The 20,807-nt window shown below is 40.6% G+C and overlaps 1 protein-coding gene across 2 annotated transcripts in view; it reads left to right on the forward strand.

The window, feature by feature from the left end:
* The window catches only part of RNF144B (ring finger protein 144B), a 96,616-nt gene extending 77,555 nt beyond the window's left edge, over nt 1-19,061 (forward strand). The window contains exons 5-9 of one of the 2 annotated variants that reach the window (XM_030265557.4): nt 3,711-3,771; nt 8,455-8,659; nt 9,815-9,959; nt 11,719-11,808; nt 12,006-12,148. In XM_030265557.4, the coding sequence (XP_030121417.4) occupies nt 3,711-3,771; nt 8,455-8,659; nt 9,815-9,959; nt 11,719-11,808; nt 12,006-12,146 (642 nt within the window). In that variant the 3' untranslated portion in view covers nt 12,147-12,148. Of the gene's footprint in view, nt 1-3,710; nt 3,772-8,454; nt 8,660-9,814; nt 9,960-11,718; nt 11,809-12,005 lie in introns of both variants that reach the window. The other variant, XM_030265559.4, reaches the window with a different exon arrangement.
* Nucleotides 19,062-20,807: the final 1,746 nt, after the last annotated feature.

Genomic DNA, 20,807 nt, shown 5'->3' on the forward strand with positions numbered 1-20,807 from the left:
AAAAATTTTTGTTCTTCTTATTTACTTGTTTTTAAATAAGACCTAGGGGAGCAAGTGAGAGAGCCTTAATTTTGTTTTTATTTGTCACTAAATAAGAGAAGAGTTCTTTAATGGAGAACATGAATAATTTAGTATTTCATTATGACTCTGGTGAGCATGGTAGCTTGACAAAGAAAGTTGTGGGTGTAATTTCTAACAGCATAGAGACTGAGCTCCCATACCCCTTTCAAAAGCAAGCCAGAGCCCCTGTTGGAACCGTTTTACACTGTTTGCAAAAGAAGACACTGCCTCTGTGAGTGGGGCTTTGGCAGAGGTGGGCATTGCCACCCTGCCAGGGCAGGATCTGCCCTTGCTGCCTGTCTGCTGAAGTGAGAAAGGGAGAAGCTTTTGTTCTGCTGAACTTCCCTCCCTTGGCATTATCAAGGTTTGATTCATATGGGTGTGAAAGGAAGTAAGATCTATTCAATTTGCTTGGTTGCCTCCTTGCATCTCTCTTGAAAGTTCAAGAATAGGTGGAGTAGTGATTTTTCCTTTCCGCTGTGGTAGCCAGTTTTTAAAAACAGGGGAGTTGTTCTTCCTTGGGTCCTGGTTACTACACTGCCTGAAAGAGTTTGCTGCTGTGTACACTGAACAAAATTGTTTTCAACTCTTTCAATTTTCTTTCTTTGCTCTTTTGTCTCATGTAGTAGCAGGGACCCTGGTTATTGTGACATATTCCATGACATGATCTTTTTGGATGCTTGACAAGGATCCAGCTGGAGCCCTTTGTGGTAGTAGGCCTTCAAAATTTTGCTTTTGTCCATCAGTATTTTTACTTCAGGTGAATGCTGCTGTTCTTAGCAATAGCTCTTGTGTGTTCTTGTGCTGTTCAGAAAGAGTATTTTAACTGCACATGTTGCTTACAGGGTTTGAGAAATCAGAAAACTTATTTCAACTCCTAACAGCCTAATAAGACTCAAATCAAGATATTTTCAGGAGAGGAGAGTTTCGCCTGTATTTTTTTTTTTTTATTAAAACCCCCAGTATTAAACAAAAAACAAAAACAAAAACAAACAAAAAAACAAAAACAAAACAAAACAAAAATCCCAAAAAGTTAACCAGACTGTCCTCCAGCATTTCTTCCTACATTGAATAATTTCATAGTATAGAATAAGAAAAGCCTGCTTTCTGGTATGCTCATGGTCTTCCTCTTTTGTCTCTTTGCCATCTGCTGGGTTACTGGTTTGCTGCATGCCCAGATTTACATACCCTGACCAGCCCAGAGATATGAGTGATTGTGCAGGAGAGTAAGTGTATGGGATGGACAGACACGCAGAAGTTGTCTGGAAATGTACGTTAGACTGATGCCAAGTAGGAGGAGATAAACACCTAATCCCCTTATTGTACTTATGACTGTCCATCTTGATTAGGTGTAAATGAGATTAAAAGTCCCCTGAGGAAAGGATTTGCTGTTTTTTTATAGGGGCCTGATATTAATGTTTGTTTTGTTTTGTTTTTTTTTTTTTTAATTAAGTTTGCACATACAGCTTTCATGTGGCACTGAATTCAAGCAGCAGGAATTTTTGCATTGTTTTCCTCATGCCTAAAGATTCTTAATCTGTGAGAGGCTTTGGCTCAGCACCTCTCAGGCTGACCCATGTGCAGGTGCCCTCAGGACCTGGTGTTTCCACGCCTGTGGGAGTCAGTGGCACAGGTGATGGGCTGCACGCAGGGAGGGGTAAGCTGAGCTGTGAAGAGGATATGTAGGAAAAAGAGTGGAGCTGAGTGAAGCCAGCGCAGAAAGCTGGCATGGTAAGCTCAGGTTTTCCCCAGGAGAATGGGAAGCTTTCAGCATTGCCTCTGCTTCCTGTTGAGATCTGCGTTAAGATGCATAATTCTGCTCCCACTGTATTCAAAAAGTTTTTATTATTAATTTTAAAATTTTAAATATTTAAAAAAATTTTTAATACATGGAAAATTCTGGGCTCAGTAGAACTGCTTTTGAAAGAACTGTTTGTTAGAAGTAAAAGCAAGTACAGAAGAACCTCGGCCAACTAAACAATTCAGTCAAGTGGCTCTTACAGCATTGAGACTCACTCTTTTAATTTGTTGTAATGAAGGAAAATTTAGAATAGCTGCCAGTGCTCACCAAGCTAGAGAAATGCAGATGACTCTTTTCACTTTCCAAACTATTTATATGTGAAGTTGCCCTGGGGAGGAGAGGGCAAAACTGAAATGATATGTCATTGCTGAAATTGCTAAACTTCATTCTTTTTCCCATTTGATTTAAATTTTTTTTTTGTGTTTTCCAAGAGTGTTTCAGTTGACTTCTGATGAACAGGTGAAGAGTTTCCCAGAAAAATCTCTGTGTCTTACAGTTATATTAATTATTTACAGCCATATGAATCTTTAAATTATTAAATCTTAACATAATTTGGATTCATTTTTGTATTTCTCTGGCTTAGGTTAAATAAATGATCCAAGCATCTGTGACAAAATACAATTGTGTGCAATCAAGTCCAATTGATTTGAGATATTAATAAAGCAATTTTGCATTTTATAATACAATTTTTTCACATCTGTGAAAGAGAATGTATTCACAGCATGATATTGAATATATATTGGATTTTTGTCATTATATTTCTTCTCATGAGTGCTATATCCTTCAACTGAGGAGGACAGCAAGGGCCAGTGTCCACTTCCCTGAGGGCAAATTTTGCCCTTTACAATAATCTGAAGGACTGTAGTAGGATACTGGATGTGAGACTAGAAAGCCTGTCATTTTGAAGCTGTCAGTTCTACACTATCTCACAGTGCTTCAAATGATCAGGTTCCAGGTCTTTTATTAGTCTAGGTTTATTTTCAGTAAAAGAGAAAAATATTTTCAGTGCTGGTACAATATTGCAAATGGATCAGATAAAGAGAATAGTCCCACATTCTGAATCTAACAAACATGTGACTCCTGAAGTGCCTGTGAAGTTTCTTTTAAACCCCTCCATACCCTGTGTGCAGGTTTGCTTATTAGTTTTAAATAGGGTACTTGGTCTTCTTACGTAGACTGTTAATTGGAATTAGAGCATTTAGCCTTTTAGGCTGCTAGTTTAATTATGGTAATGTGTAAAATGTATCAGCAAAGCCTGTTTGTCTATGCCAACGAAATTTGTTAACTTCAGTTGGGTTCCCAATAGGCTGCTCCGTGTCTAAGGCAAATTCCAACAGCAATGACATTAGCTGTCTTGGCCCAAACCCCATGAAATGAATAAAAAATGGAAACCAGACTGGCTTTCAGTTCCTGAGAGCTAAGTAGCCCCTGCTATTAACACTGGGAGACATGAATGAAGAACCATTCATTTGAGTTGTATTCTTGTGCATGAACAGCATGCTGCAATCTCCAGGGCAGGCAACGTCACCCTTTGTTACACTAAACCAACATGAAATAAAACTGGGAAGCCCGAAGTAAATAGGCAATCGACAGAGAAGGTTTTTGTGTGCATGATAAGAAAGACATGGATTGAACTACTGGGTTGTGTGGCTGAAATAGGGGAGGTTAAAAACTACTTTTTTAAGTTTTGGAGAAGTCAGGGTATGGAAGAACAAGATACTGAAAGCAAGCAGGAACAAAAAGGTGAATTTGAGAGCCAGCTCAGGAAAGCAGGTGTGTAGAACATAGTGCCTATGAACTTTTTAAAGTTTATATTTCTAATGTTTATTTTGTGTATTTCTCATTTCAGATTGCCTGTTTGGTTCCTGTTGACCAGTTTGAGTTATACAAGAGGTTGAAGTTTGAACGAGGTGTGAAGCTTTTTGTTTCTATTACCTTCTCTTTTGTCAGTGGAGTCAGCACTGTTATATATGGCAGAGACAGAGCCTGTTGAGTGAATTAGGGAAGAGACAGAGAAAATGTCTTTGCATTGAAATAGTTTAAGAGCAGTCACTAGGTCTGACTGTGTTCCACAGACAAATTTTAAATTCTCTGTTTTGCAGAATCAAAAAAGCAGCATTAATGAATTACTAGACTTCTCCTCAAGCTTGTGGGCAACACTCCTAGCCTGGGACTCCATTGGTCTTCCACTGGCACATTCTTCTTGGGTCCGTGAGCTGGTTGTACTGGTAGAACTTGTCAAGATGCTAGAGACTGGTGCTGGCCAGGACACACAGTCCTTTTACACAGCCATAGGGGTCTTCAGAGCTTCTGGATGCACAACTGCAGAGCTTCTGGAAGTGTCACATATTCTGAAATGCAATGCGAATTTTTGCAAGCGTCTCTACAAAATAGATTTGCTTATGCAGAAGCCTCATGTGTATTCATCTAGTAGTTTTTCTTCCCAAGGAATAGTAGGTCCACTCTTTCCTGAGGAAGGCCTACTTTGTAAAAAAGTTTAAAACTGAAAGTCTCACTGAGGCCAAGCTTTCCCATGCCTAGAGGTCACTCTTCTGCATCAATAGATGGTTCCTTGACAAGGCTGAAGAATAAACTTGATAGTCAGAAAGATGAGATCCCATTCCTGATTTTAAACACTGCCACCAGCTTGAAAGTTCCACCAGCTGGAAGGTGCAGTGTTTTTGAGAGAACTCAGTGCATGGTAGCATGCAGAGTGGTGTGCCTGAGACACTGCCTCACTCTGCCTGTTCTCAAACGTTCCTTGAAAAACTGTATTTATATTCTTGCTCTGCATGTCTGCTTAGATGCAGTGGATTGTGTAAGGCAATGCAGAGGTCTATAAAAATTAGGCAAAGTAATGCACTTGAAAAGTTGATTGGATAGAAGAATTCTTACAGAATCTCATCTGACACGAATCCTTGTGAATGACCACAAAGTAGAAAAATTGCAAAATACTCAAATATGCCCCAGAGTTTATGGGCAAGTTCAGATGATAGCTATGATTTTCAGGCACTCAGGTAAAAAAAAAAAAAAAAAAAAATGAGAGAGAAAAAAAATCCCAAACTTTGCTTTTATTTTTTTTATTTCTTTCTCCTGTTTTACCCCTTTCTTGTTTATTCTTACGATTTCTTACAAAGTCTCTTCAGTTCATAAGCTAAGTGGCTTGTCTACAGTCCTAGACAATGGAAATCAGAGCTTGTCAAATCACCATACTAAAGAGTTAAGAAAAAGAAATGTTCTTGCAATACTTTAATCTGTTTTATGAAACTATTGGTTTCCTGGTATCTCTTCCTCTATAACTAGCCAAAGCTGAACTCATGATCTTTTGCCCAACTCACTGTTACTTTTTTTTTCTCCCTGCCTCCCACACAGAGAAGTGTGAAACTTGTCTATTTTTTAAATCCTCCTTTCCTTTTCTTTCTTGCCTTAGTCTGACAAATCCTCTTCCACCTCTGCTATCTCTCTTCATTATGATTCTAAGATCCGCCCTTGCTCCTTTATGATAAAACTGGTGTCCAAGCAGCAGACTTAGACATAGCCCTTTTGCCTTGCCTTTTGGCCCTAGCAATAAATCCAGCTTACTGATGTCTGGGAACAACGGTTCCTGCTAGCTAAAGCTCTGACCTGGAGACCCAGCACTAATCCAAGTCTTAGCCAACACCTTTTGTCTATCCTGGATTTAGTGCTGTCCCCAAGGCTGACCTTTCTGCACTCGTCAGTGGGACTTGGCTTATTGGCTTCTACTGTCCAGGAGCTCCATTCTCAGACCTGAGCCTTACCTGGCAAAGCCTGCCTGCCCTGGTCTGACACTCTTTTTCTTAAACTAGCAATAAACCTCACTGATGGCATCTGCTGGGGATGGATTCTGACCCAGAATGTGTCCAGAGACTCCTTCCTGATCTTCAAGTGGTTGATAGAGCCCTTCCAGACATTTTCCATTGTGAGATAAATTTTGAGGAAAATTTGGAGCACCCCAAGAAGGACTTACACATCCAACAGCTATTTCCCCCATCCCCCATCTGTGCTAGCTATGTTAATAGAATATATTTCTTCTCATTTTCATTGCTTTCTTTTTTTAATGGTCCAATAACATTGTGTGAAAACATAGTGAGAAGTAATTGGTATAGAATGGTGTATCTATAGACAATTGTTAAATTTAATAATAGATGCACTGATGATATGCTATTCTCTTGTGAGTTTTGTGTTCTTAAAATGCAAATGTGTTTTTAAAAACAAGATCTTTTTGCATATCTGTAGCTTCTCTGCATCCAGTCAGGGCTAAGCCACAGAGCTTCTGCGAAGCATATTTATTAGAAAACCAGGAATTGCTCTATGTCTATTTAGGATGGTCTTGATGTAGTCAACAGAAGTTAAGAAACAGAGGAAAGTGGTTAGAGTATGTGGTAAGTGGTTAGGGCACATGGTAAGTGGTTAGGGCACATGCATTATGTTTGCTTTTGTGACAATTACTCAGTAGGCTTCGGTAGATGAAGAGAATCTCCATTTTATGCCGGACTCAAAAGTAGTCGATTTTAAATGGAAATTTCTGTGAAATACAGCCATAGTCTTGTCTTTCCAGTGAGTACCTCCTCTGACACAGAAATTATTTTCTTCAGGGTGCTGCGTTCCCCCTGTCTGCCACTCACATCTTATCTGCTGGTGTGCATTTTTTATGAAAACTGGCCAGATCCCTGCCCAAAACTGAACTGTTTGGGAAGGCTTTTACTCCTTAGAGTGGAGGGAGTTGAGACTGAACTGGCTGCAGGGAAGCAGGGAAAAGATTTGGGAGAGAAATTGCCCTAACCAAGAGATGGAGCAACTTGCCAGAGCAGGATCATAGCCTCTTTCCCTTTTTTGGCTGTGTCTTTTTAGTTTTTTCTGGTTTTGCTTGTACTCCATGGTAAACCAAACAGTATGAGACAGCGTGGATTGCAAAACACCATCTGTAGGTTCTTTGTAAAATGGAGGAAGTAGGAGAGGAGGGACTTTCATCTCTTGTATTACATCTTGCTGCAACAAATTCAAAAAAACCAGTTTTACAACCCAACTCTCCTCCTTCCAGTGATGTCAAAACCAGACATTCTGTCTTTCACCCAAACACAGGATAGGGGAATTCAGGTTTCCAAAGATGAATTTTCAACAGAAAACATGCAGAACCTATTGTGTGAAGGATTAAATTCAATAGCAAGTACTAGGCCATAGTCTTACCCAATTTAGAGTTTCTTTTAAGAGACACCAAAGGAACATTGAGAAATAAAAATTTCTCAGTCAGGACATTACCTTTTAAAGGTATGTAAATATGAAAAGTTACTTGATTTGCTGTGACTCGCTTCTCCCTACTAATGAAGCTGAGAACTACTTTGTTTTTGCTTTCATTCAGTAGAAAGCAAAATGTTTATTTTGGGAGGTAAAGAAGGAGTGTGCAATACGGAGAAAAGAATGCAACTAGATCCATGAAGTGGCTGAAGGTAGATGGTACAGGTATTTTGCTGTCACTGCCTAAATTGTAGGTGACAGCCTTTGCATGGAAATAGAAATTCTCTGCATCTCTTGGAGCACTCTGACACAGACTCAGAAATTACCTGAAGTCAGAGCACTGTGTACCTGTGTGTCCTGCAGCCAGCAGAGATGAACATCCATACGTGCTTTCAGCAGAATTTGCCAGAGAACATATATATGAGGTCCTTGTGCAGCTTTTTGTTTCAAGTGGGACAGCTAATTTTATCTGCTAGAGGTACCTTGTAATGGCTTTTGCCATCTCACAGTCAGGATTTCCAGTCACTTCGGAGACATCCCCTCCATCTATTTATTTTCAGTGGTGGTACCAGAGAGCTCCCAGGGAAGGAGGAAGGGCAAGGTAGTTCCTGCAGACATGACAGCCCTTTTCTGGGGAGGCTCTGCAGGTTGTGAGTGTTCAGTTGCATTTCATGGAATTGAGTAGCAAATGAGCAACAGTGAATATGTCCCAGCTGGGTTTTTGTTGCAAATTCCTTGAATAAAGATTGGGAAGTGAGAGAGAGAATCAACATTTATCATTCTCTCCATGTGGTGATGACTGTAACTCAGCGTCTACACCCTGAATCTTGACTCCTGTAATAATCTGATGCCAGAAAAATAGTAATGATATGATACAGTGAATATTAATTGCAGTTTATAGATAGAGAAGAAAAATAACACATGGAAAGTGACCTGATATGAATTTAATTACAGTCCTTCTGCTGTTTATATGGAAGTTACTGCATGGCTTGCACATGTCAAAGACATGGAGTGGCCTAGTGTTACAAAAGACACATGCTTCCCAGCAAGCAGCAGTTAGGTTCATATTTTATATGAATCTCCCTATAAAAAGTCAAGGAACACATTCTGTGTGGTGTATTTCTATTGTTGCAATGCTTTCAGCACAGCTGCTTAGCAGAGCACAAATGCAGACCTGCCTAAAGAAGAGAAGGCCCAAATGCCCATGGGCGTGGGTGTGGAGCACTTGGGTTTCCACACCCTTGTGCAGAATTGGGTGTTGTATGCCTAGACACTTGTCACTGGAACAAGAGGGGGACTGTATAAAAAGTTTTATTTCTCTCTCTGTTGCATTTCAGAAGTCCACTTGGACCCCCAGAGAACATGGTGCCCCACAGCCGACTGCCAAACAGTGTGCCACATTGCACCGAGCGAGTCGGGAGCACCGGTGCCAGTGGAGTGCCCCACCTGCCACCTGACCTTCTGCTCCTCCTGCAAGGAGCCGTGGCATGGGCAGCACCTGTGCCAGGAAAACCAAACAGCTCTGGTGCCGACCGAGCAGGGGTAAGATGGGAATCCACGATGGCCATGCCGTCTTTTGGTTCTTTTCATCACAGGGCTCACATCGGGTTCATGGAGCAACTTTGTTCTAGGTCCACAGCTTCAGCTCGGAGCCTGTGCCTCTCTCTTGGTGTTTCCTAAATACAATTCCAGTCTAAATATTACTTTAATGATACATTTTATTTTTTAATACTTATATTATCTGTGTATTTGTCAAGCTTGGGTTGTAATTGACACTTCTAAAAGGTGAAACCCTCCAGGACTTTAAATCTGCCTAAAGGCTTTGTTCACATGCTAATCTATGACCTGTGCCCATACAAAATATCCAATATACCAATATTTTAGGATTCAAATTTTGCTTATACTATGATTAAGAAATCACCCATGCTTAATATTTATAGAATCTCTGCATAGAAATACCTTAACTCCTACACAGTGGAAATATCACTTGGAGTGAGAAGCCTGATTTATGCTGATTTTCCTTAAGTGCAAACAACCTGCAGATCAGGTTGTAAAAGCCATTAATCTATAGAAGAGAGACTTCTGTGTTTAAAGTATGTCATGTCTTTGGCTATCCATCTTTGTTTTCAGAATCAGGTTATGTTGAGTCATGTTTTCAAACTTTTCTATCATTTTTTTTTCAATAAATGAAAAACTTCAAACCTAGAGCATTCTGCTTGCTGGTGACTCCATGGAATAGGAGTTGCCAAAAAGCTTTTGCTATGATTTTTCTTCTCTAGGTGTGATTTCTGGCTGTGGTGGAGTTTAAGCCTATTTTTTTGAGACAAGGAGGATTCAGACAAGGATTACGAGTTGCATAATCCAGTCCTGTTAAATGAATTGTGCAAGGTCTCTGTAACAAAGTCCTAAGTTTTAATACTATAGGTAATTAATTGTGAGTGTAGTGGGTGCTGGTTTTATATAGCATAAAGGAACAAGGCAAGTGATTTTCACTTTTATGTGATATTAATAGTCTTACACCTTGTAGTGAGTATGTTTCAGTGTATTGTACTGAATATAAGAAGCTTCTCACACTGAGGACACTTAGGACAACAACATTAGATGCTCTGTAGAATAAACACAATAAACATCAGGCAGTGGACCTGAATACCAACAATTTTGTGCACATCTCACTTTAGTGTTTCCTTCCTTTTCTAGGTTCCTTATTGGAGCAGAGACAGAAGCACCAATTAAGCAGTGCCCAGTTTGTCGAATTTATATTGAGCGAAACGAGGGCTGTGCTCAGATGATGTGCAAGAACTGCAAGCACACATTTTGCTGGTACTGTCTACAGAACTTGGATGTAAGTGCTGCAGAAAAATCACCAGGATAAAGAATAATGGGGTTAGGGTTAGTCTGAGGCCCTGCACAAGCTCTTTGTTAGTTCATTGCTGTCCTAGTGAATTTCTTGGCTCAATTCAGCTTCTGACTCAGTGGCTTTCTCTCACTCAGTCCTTTTATTTATATCAATATAGTTTTTTATTTCTTCCATAAGTGCATATAAGTGCATAACCCTTCCATAAAGGGTTATGGCCATGTCTGTGGGTCTCCATGTTAATTCTTTGAGGGAAATGGGACTAACATGTTGCTTTCTGGAGGTTTGTTCCAGCAATACCTTGCTCCGATTCCCTCTTCCTAAAAACAATTTGGTTGAGAGTAAGGGAAATAGATATCTTCCACCTGTTTCAACAGCAAAGGACGCAAAATGGTGTCTAAAAAATTATACGGTACTGGGTGAAGCAGGTTGTTCCATGGTATGGTGGGTTAAGGGCTCCCTGCTACGGAGGATTAGGTCTCCTTCACTAGTCCATCTCTAGTGTTGTGTTTGCTTAAGAGAATGATTGGCTGTTAGGCTTGAGGATAAAAATGTTGGATCATGAACATGGATTGTGAAGTGCATGTTGCTAGTTATTTCTCAAAGGTTGCAAACCAGTCTCAACTTGTGTGGACTTCAAGTATCCTAGCAGCATGAAGAGTTCTGGAAGTAATGCACTTGTATATATGGCAGCTTGCCCTTTTGGCACAGTCACCAGTAACAACTGTGGGAGTGTGAAAAGGACTTTACCAGCACTTGAAATAAAATGTTATGTGCTGTCTAGCTTTTCTTGTCTTTTTTGTACTCCACAGTCAGCAAATGAGACTTCCTCAGTCTTCATCCTTTACTCAGCACGCTAAACAGGTTTCCCTTAGTGTTATGTCCCCCTTCTGTGTGGGTGAATGTGCTTTTTCAACATGAGTCTTAGGGCTTGCCTCAGAGTACATGCAGTACATGGTGATTGCTTAACTTTGTGCTGAACCAGAAGAGTGTCACATTCTTGCAGCCTCTGCAGACATGCCCTTATCGAGTTTTTGTCAGTTCAAAGGGAGAAAGAGAGAAAGAAACTGTAGCTGTGTGATTGAAATGTAGTTTTTCTGAATGTGTGGGGGTTACAGGAGCTCCGGGCATAGATGAAGGTAATACCTGCAAAGCTAGAGAGCAGAGCTGAAAAATGAAAGGGGAAGCAGCATCAGGTTACAGCACAGTGGTTTCGGGAGGGTAATGCAGGACATGAGTCACGTTCTGAAGAAAAGAATGGGTAGTTTAAGAAATATTAATGGTAAAAGAGAAATGAGACAGGATTTTTGTACTTTTTGTATTTTCCTGTTAAGTCCAAGAAGAGAACTACTGCAAAGTAGATACATCAGGAGAACAGAAGGTAAAATACTTCAGGAAGACAATACCTTACAATGATAGTTTTCAGAAATGCCTGTTGTTTTCAGTTCCCTTTATCATCACCAAATTATAGACCAGGTACTTATGCAATTAGGTGAAACTCATGTGCTTATGCTTTTTAAAAGTGGAGGAGGAAAGATGCTGTATGATAGCTCAGGTGCCAAACATATGCCAATTTCTGAAACTGCAAGAAGTTATTCTAGGTAATTATTTAGAAGACAGGTGAACTTGTCTGCTGGCAGCTGGCAATTTCAAAGCAGTGCCAGGAAGGTTGTGTTTCTACTCTGGTCTTGAACTTCTTCCTGCAGTTCTGTAACCTGCTCTTACAGCTTCACCTTTTGTTTTTCAGAATGATATTTTCTTACGACATTACGACAGAGGCCCTTGCAGAAACAAGCTGGGCCACTCACGGGCTTCAGTGATGTGGAACAGAACACAGGTGTGTTCCTAGCCAGCTGGGCAGAGCTCTCATGCATGTATGGAACAAAGAGATTTTAGCCTTCAGAGAAGAACCAAGATCATTATTTTCACATTTTTATCTTTTTTTTTGTGACCTATGCTATGTTTATGCATGCACATGCATATTTTTTTTCCCATGCTATCTAAATATGTATTTTTCACCACCCTGTCTTTCAGGTTGTGGGGATCCTCGTTGGACTAGGTATCATAGCGTTGGTGACCTCCCCCTTGCTGCTTGTGGCATCTCCATGCATCATCTGTTGCATTTGCAAATCTTGCCGGAGCAAAAAGAAAAAACCTAGCCTGCCGACAACCTAAAATTCTGTGTCTTTTTGAGTCTCCATCTGTACAGCATATGTATGTGAGAAAGCACAATGGTGTGTTTTGGTGCCATACCTACCAAATAATGCTCCCTTTTTTTTTGCCAGTTCTTGGGATAAGTGCCTATTCTTTACAGGCTACTCTATCACTAACAAGTCCAGATTATTGTGCAGTACATGCAGTGTAGGTTTTTGCTTCCTGAAGAGGAAAACAGGACACCATTCAGTACTTCATATCCTAAAATGATCTACTGTTCAAGACTGATAGAACATTCCCATTTTCCATCAGCTGCACATGACTTGATCCTGCCACATTACTCTGTCATTGCAGATTCAGTCAGTACTGTTGTGCTTGCTGTTGGTTCTTGGTGACACAGATTTCTCAGAAAGTTTTGGGTCTTTTGTGAAAGAGGGAGAGGGCCTGATTAGGTTCCTCTGTCTGCTAGCTTGTGTCCAGTTAAATGTAACAAACCATTAAGAAAATTCGTTTGGTAGTTTCCTGCCAATTGGCTACCATGGCATTTCTTTCAGCATTGAAATCGATTTGATTTTTGCCATTGATCTCAACTACAGAAGTAAAAAAACAACAAAACTGTTTCTAAGATAGGGCTCTCTACTGAGAGACTGGACTACCTTGAGAAAGCTGCTATTTTCTTCACATCAAACATGACATATCTACCATGAAATATTTGAAATATGCATATTTTCCCTATCATTGGGCATGCCTTCAGTATCATGGGTGTAGCAAACTCACAGTGAAAGTAATATTGTAAGAAAGACTGTGATAACAGTTCCCATTTTGTGCAGAGCACTGGGATCCTGGTTGGGTGTGTGCAGAGTGGCGGCATGGGCGCAGATATACCAAGTACATATGGGCAGTCAGTGTATTTTTTTCAACAGTTTACATGGGGTGGCAGCAAGAACCCTGTTAAAAAGTTACTGAAACCAAGCTAAGCCAAGCCCTCCTTCAAAATCTTATGGACCTGCTGAAGTGAATACTTGAGAAATGCTGTGTAAATGTGACCTCTGTCCACTGGTGGATATTTCTTTTGTCCTGCTCAAGGTTAACAAACTCTGTTATTGATATTTTAGTTACTCTGAATCTGAAAGGCTGTTATTTAATAAGTGCTTCATTTTAATTTGGTGCCTCACCACCAAACCAATTCAACCCCTGGTATCAGTTACACCTTTATAAGTTCACTGGAAGCTCATTGAAGAGCTGGAATTACTCCAAGGTCAGTCAGGAGTAGCTGAGATCAGACTCTGCTCCCTGGAGTTTATTTCCTTAATGGATGGTGCTTCTCACAATCGGGGCCGGTGGCACTTTTGTTCTGGACTCCCGTCTGTGCATTCTATATCTGTGGGAACAGATGCAAGTTTGCACTGTATAATTGGTTGTAATTCCAAACTCCTTTCCATAAGGGCTGCAGGGTTTGATGATGCTCAGCCCGAGCGTGGTGTCGGGCTCGCACTCCGCCCGGCTGCCCCTCTCCGAACACACAGCGCGGGTCACCGGAGAGTGCTGTGAGGGTGCTGGGAGTGCTGTCTGTGCGTGGTGTTTGGCCGAGCCTCAGGAACTTTGCCTTCTTGGCAGCTGTAAATGTGACCTTTTTTCTGTTTAACTTCACTCTCTGGTTACTGTAACAAAAGTGGCAGGTTTTCTTCTTTTCAGAAAGTGTAGTCTGTTGAGCAGACTAGCAAGGACAGAGGCCTTAAATGATACTGTCTGTTTTACTTTTTAATTGATTTCTTTTACAAATGCTGTCTGACTTTGCTACCAGTCATGGCTGGAGGGCAGGCAGTGCTTGCCAGTGTGAAAGGCTATATTTATTCTTCATCCTCACCTTTGAAGGGAAGCAGAAGGGTAGACATTCTAAATACAGAGTGCAATGCAGGCAACTGCCATTTATAATAAATAAAGAATGTTTTCTGTATGTGTTTTCTTGAAGAGCACTAATGGTAGTGCTTTGGGGTACTTGTGACAGATTAAAGTGTCCAGCCCTTGGCTTTGCACTATTTTTCTACCTACGTTTTTATGGCACTACTGTCATTTCCATTTTATTTATGAACTTGAAGTTGCAAGTCTTACTTTAACAAAGCCACAAGGACAAAGATGTAGGAGCTGTACAGTTTCTTTAACCATAACCAGCATTGCAATGTACCAATATCCTTTGCATGTTGAAATTTGAGGGTTTTTCATGTTTTGTGATCTTACCCATGACCAATGCATCCTTTGCTAGTCTGGTTTCTTTCCTTGTCCTCTCCCTCTTTCTGTTGGCCTGTTTTTGCTAAAATGCCTATTGGAATGAAGGTGTCAGATCTTTTTTTTTCATTAATACTGTTGTGTTAATGAAACTCTCAGGTTCTTCCCTCTGCTAAAGAAATGCAGCTGAAGGCAGCTGTCTTGCACCACTTTAAGTGCCTGGTGGGCATATCAAAACTAGTATAAATTAATCATGCAGCCTGGCAATCTCAGCGCCAGTCCAGGCATCTAAGAAATCTTGATGTGGATTGGTAGCCCAGGCTTTTGCTGGAGATCTTTACACAAAAACTGGATAAGGAGAATATGAGCTACAGGCATCCCTTCCTTTGGCTGTGTAGGTGCAACAAGTGGACCAAGAAAGAAACTCTAGACATCTTCAGAGCTTAAAATTAAAGCTTTAAAATGATTTTCTTTAAAACGCCATGTCCAATGCCCCAAGTATCCTGGATTTTCACTGCATGGGAATACTTGAGCATGTGCATTAAGTAGACCCTGGCCTGGCCAGGTTAAGCGTTACCTGTGCTGAAGCTCTGGGAGCAGGAAAGCCCCGTTGCTTTGTTTTCCAGAAGGCAGCTATTTTGCACCAACTGGCTATGCTCACAGAGTTTCCAGAGGAACATTTTGATAGGAATCTTTTTACAGTGTTGGCTTCTGCTTTTGTGCTGCTTTTGTTTGTTTTTTAACTTTATAAGAAACATTAAAGTCACTTTATAAAAGATTTATTGAAAGCATGATAAATAATACTAGTAATAATTAAGGAGAATGAAAGACAACAGGACTCTGACTACATCTGACTCTTCTTAATCAAGGTATCTGTAAATCTGCTCTCCTGAGCTCCATCTGAGTGATGCACACAGCGTTGGTGTGCATTGGTGCACATTACCAGCTACCAGGCTTCACTGCTCTTGCTATCTCTTCTTGCCCCCATGGCAGGTGGCTGGTGTGGGGGCAGCAGCCAGGGGAGAGCTCAGGGCTGTGGTAGTGCAGGTACCACACTGGACCACATTGCCCACCCTGGACTCATCACCAGTTCATTCTTGGGCCTTAAACCACTGAGAGACACCTTGCGGGTTTTGGCCCTTTAATGTGACATTCACAGACACCTCTCTCAGAGAGCTGAAGTGGAAAGTAAGCCATTCCTTCTGAACCAGGAGCACTCGGACCTTATGAAAATTGGGCTCTTGGTGTTTAAAGGTCAGTTCCTAAACTTAAGAGACCAGTGCTAGAAATCTGGATTTGTATTGCATCTGGCCACAAATCTCCATGGACACATATCACATAATTTTCCACCAGTCACTGGATCTGTGTCAGATACAGCTGAAGATCTTACTCAGCATTCCATGTCCTTGTGTTAAAATGAGGATGATGATACCTGCTCCCAAATCCATCTCTTAATAAAAAGAAGATACTTGTCATGCTCCAGCATAAGTGCATCTCTGCAGTATTTATTCCAGAACTATAGTGGGTGTTCAGTGCTGCCCTTCAGTAAGTGATGGTTTATTTTTGGTGTGTGGAGTTACTTACCCCAAAGAAGGGCACAAGGGGTAACAATAATTAATGCTTCTCAGTGCTTTAATGATGCTAAATGCTACATCTTGTTGTCTGTCCAGTAACATAGCACGAAGTCCAAAGATAAGATTAAAATGTACACAAAGTTTACTTGAATGAACTAAGAGAAACTCAATATTGCCTCCATATTTGCATGAAGAGATAAATACAAGTGGGCAGATACAACTGCATTTCCATAATGGGACAATAAAATCAACTTTTGGTCACTCCATTTTTTGGTACCACAATGGGTGGTTGAGCTGTAGTGCCTGCCTTTAAAATGTTGAAATCTGTTTTGCACTTTCATCTTCTCCCAGTCATTCTTTCTCAAACTAATTCCTTTTATGATCTTATTTTTCATCCTGTATTCTGGCCAAAGAGTCTTAGAGCAAAGCTAGTAGATTTCTTTGTATGAGGATAAAAATCTTCCAGCCATTTTTTCCCAGGTATTAAAAAGAAATTTGATGCTGAGTTACCTGACCGAAGTTAGAAATTCCAGACTTGGCTTGTTTAGAAAAACTTATTGAGGCTTAAGAAGTTCTCTTGTAAGACCTAAATAAGGACTTCTTTGTTAGAGCTCATAGATAAGGGAGCCATACAGCTTTTGAGCTTCACAGAAGAGATGCTTCTATTGTTAAGTAGATTTCTTTGGAAATGTGCTGCGGGGGAAAAACCTGAAAAAACCTACATCCTGTATACATATTTTTATTATGTAAATCAAAAATACTTCTCTTGTATAGATTTGTGATTTAAGGATTCACTCTCTGGAGGCTTTCTAGGGTATACTTAACCAGGAAGATAATCTTATAAATATGCTGAGGCAGTTGAACAGAGTGTGCTAGTTATAAAACAGTTGTCAGACATCTCTCACACATGAGTGTGTAGGATGAGACCATAATTTACATGGTTCAAAATAAAGATGTGAAAATTTACCTTTCCTGGAACAGCAAGAGTTGGTTCTTCTGCAGTCTTCTGGAAGGTTAGCTTATTGCTAAGACTCTGGAGAACTGCAGTCTCATTTTCTTTTTTCCTCTAGTTAGTGATGAAGTGAGAGCTGAATGATATTGCTGGACAGGAAGCACAAAGATGTGTCTTGTGTAATGACACTCAAGTTTCTCATAACCAATGTGGTTTTATAATTTATTATTATAATTTATGCAATGCTAAATATAATTTATAATTAGTAATTATAAATTACTAAGGCTGAAGTATCATTGCTTTTATCATATGATATGTTTATTTTAATTGAATTCATACTGGAAGGCTTTTCGCCTCTGCTTCCCATAGAGAAGGTCCTGGTGCACCTGCAAAGTAAATTTCTGTGAGATGATGCAGTCCACAGTAAATGTTTCCTACTATTTTGTAGTTATATCAGAGGGTTTTTTATGATCCCTCAAGTTACTTGTTTGAATCGAGCAAATCTCTATTGTTAGAAAAGATAATTTCCTAGCAATGAATTTTATTGGCTATCACAATCTGAGCTATAAAAGATTATAGTGATTGGCAAGGTCCCTCATCTTTTTTGGAGGACACAATCTCATTCTTTTCCCTTCTTCCCAAGAAACTTTATCTTTTCTTGGATGAAAATTAAGGATGTCAGTAATCTGCTTATGCCTTCTGAATGTCCAGACAGAAGCTGCATCTTCTGGTGGCCGTGTGCCAGGAGATCTGACAGGTTGAATGTGCAATGCTTCAGCACGTGTGCAATGAGTTGCTTAAATTTCAAGAAGGTGCCTGAGCTTTATGGCTTCCTGGGGCCCACGCAGTGGATGTGGTGCACAAGGGACTCGGCCAGGTGAGGATTCAAGTGTCACCAGCTCTATGGCACGTGTTGTGCTGGGCCATCTCACCATGTTTGAGCGTATCCCGGATCTTCATCAGGGGCCCTATCTCAAGCTTGGGGCCCTATCCATAGCTACCAGCCCACCTCCAAAATGCCCCAGAACCCAGAGCAAATCTGTTCCTTTTCCAAGTCTCTCGCTGCTGGCCTGGTCCAGTTTCACAGAAGCTTTAGTTGACATGAGCTATTTGGAACTCAGCTGGTCTGATCATTTATTTTTCCCTAATGAGCAATGTTGCTGTCGAGGCAGGACGGGAATGAATAGACTTGACTCAGAAGGCTGCTGAGAGTAAGACTTCGATTTATTTAAAATACACAGCTCTTTTATACAGAGCTTCGTGAGGACCAAATCCATTGGTTCCGAAGTGAAAACAACCGACACCATTGGTGCAGAGTGCTTGATGCACAGTGATAGAACTTAACTATAAACAATGTGAAAAACAAGAGAGATAAAGAATTATTTACATTCTTTCCCAGCTCTTTCCCAGGCTTTTTGCCTGGCTAGAAACTCTCAGTTTCTTCCTTTGACTGAATCTGAGACCCACAGAGCAAGGCTTGGGAATGAAGAGAAGCAGAACTGTTCCATATTCTGGTATTGGCATCACAGGCACCAAGGGTCGCTGTGTGAGAGCTCTTTTGACTGCCCCAGCATTGCTTATTTCTGAGAAAAGCCTGTGTTTTAAATGTGCATAGATGGAAGCGTCCACGTTTGACACTGGGTGTGTGGTGTGAACCAGCAGCAGCCACAGACCCCCGTCCTGCCCCTCACAGATTTTACATTCTCTTTATCTGGTTTTAAGGGTTTTTTCTTTTCCTCCGGGTAATACACTTTCTTCACCGCTTTTCTTCTGGTGAAGGGCAAAAGGGTTTGATCTTTGTAAGATTTGTTAAAATATTTTTGTGTTTATAAGAAGAAAGCTGACATGTATAAAGAAATAAGTGCTTTTGTAATTTTTTTTTTTTTGTGGTATGATTCAGCATTTAAATGTTTTACAGATGCAATTTTTTGCACTCTCTCTGCATATATTCATAAAAATTATATTTATTTTCTGTCTTTAAGGTTTACTTTGGGTTTTTTTCTTCTGATATTATAAAATGCAATATGTGCAACATTAAAAAAATCAGTGTAAAGACATCATCTCATTTTGTTGTAATCTTCAACTGCCTTTAAAAAGATAACAGAAAATTTATGGAAATAATTTGAATACATCAGATGTGCTTAATGGAAATTTTGAGGATAAAAGAAGGTAAAAAAGCTGTGATCAAGAGTCTTGACTCTTATTTACTTTCTCAAGAATTATTGACATTAAAATCCTTTTAGAGAATGTGGGGCAGGTTCTGGATTAGCCCTGGGAGCTGCTGCAGTGGCATGCAGACAGCGGTGGCGTTTGCTCTCCATAGGTGGGATGCAGGAGTACTAAAGATCTGCTCCCCTGCAAAGTCTGGTGGAGACCGTGGCTTGGGAGCTACCAGGAGCTGGAGCTACCCCAGTAAGTGGATGTGGGATGTGTGGCAGGCTACATAAAGCAAACTCTGCTGCTTCAGAGCCCCCTTTCTCTTCACTTGCTCCCTCAACCCTGCCTGTCCTTGCAGCAGAACAGGGCCTCCTGCTCTGAGTTTCCAGAGGACCTGATGGATGGCTAAATCCTGCCGTACACTTTCAGACATCTGTGCTCCTCACACTCCCACATCCTGCAGTGCTTACAAGAGACAATCACAGCTGTGGTTCTGAGCATCACACACGAAGGCGATGTTTATGTTAAATATTTCTAGCTTGGCTACAATTACTCAGCATCTGAAGGTAGGATTTTCCAACTGGCTAACACATCCTTGGAAACCTTGTGTGTCATCTGTGGGGCTTTTCACCTCAATATATTATCTGAAAGGTCTCGATAGTTTTGCCTCAGAGAACATGTTTTCAGGATGAAGGTTGAGGAGAATATCACCATTGTCACAGTTTAAATTTTGGTCATGAATGTACATTTTTTCCCCCACTAGTTTGCTTTGAGTAAATTCAGGATTGATATTATTCCACTTGAACACAGTAAATTTTTTAAATTTTTTTTTTAATGTGTGCGTATTCAAGGCTCTGGTCTTGTTCAACAAAGCAGGAGCAACTTACCAGTCCACAAATTAAAAAGGTGATGACTTGCAACAGACTGAAGGTTTCCAGCACAGCACTTTTCCTTCAGAGGATCTTGCTGATTACTGAACAACCAGCTTTCTGATGGGAATGTGTCCATTCTGTCAGACTTGTGATGGACACCAGCTGCTGGCAGCCAGTGTGCCTGGTACCCTGCCAGCCTACCAGCTGCCAGTGGTGGGCAAACTGCCCGGCCTCCCACCTGGCAGAGGAGTGACCTGCCAGCTCCTCACCTGGCAACTTTGAAGAAAACACCAACAAATCTTTCCCAAGAAAAAGATACACGTTTCTGAATTTCCAGTATTTAAAATTCCAAATCAGACTAGTCTGAGCAACTCAAACATCTTCTGACCAGGAAAATAAAAACAAACCCGATGGATTCAAATTTGATTTAATCCCAGCTTCAAGGTGCAATTTCTCCTCCCAGCTCCTGCACTTGTCATGAAGATTAATTTTCTTCAAAATATTTATATTTCAGAGTTATTTGTAACCAAATCCTCAATTTTAAGCTCTACATGTTTTTTGAGATTACATAAAATGCTATTTACCTTCTTAACCTCTGTGTGTGCACATCCATCCACTCACCTACACTCACTTCTACACGACCCACAATCTGATCCATCCTTCCAGTTTGACAAACACAACCCACATGACCCTCTTAAAAAAAAATGTCCTGGTCTCCCATTTTTGTTCTGGGGTAATCCAAGGTGGGTGGTGCAGCCCACTGGATTATCATTCTGTCACATTTTCCTGTGCGAGCTCATGACTTCTGGGAATCCTTCCTCCTCTGTAAGTAGCAATGGCCTGCCTCTCAGAAGGATTGCCCTTGCAAATATCTTTCCCAATGTCCTTTGATCCTGGTGCC

The sequence above is a fragment of the Taeniopygia guttata genome, chromosome 2 (assembly GCF_048771995.1).
Source record: "Taeniopygia guttata chromosome 2, bTaeGut7.mat, whole genome shotgun sequence".
NCBI lineage: Eukaryota > Metazoa > Chordata > Aves > Passeriformes > Estrildidae > Taeniopygia > Taeniopygia guttata.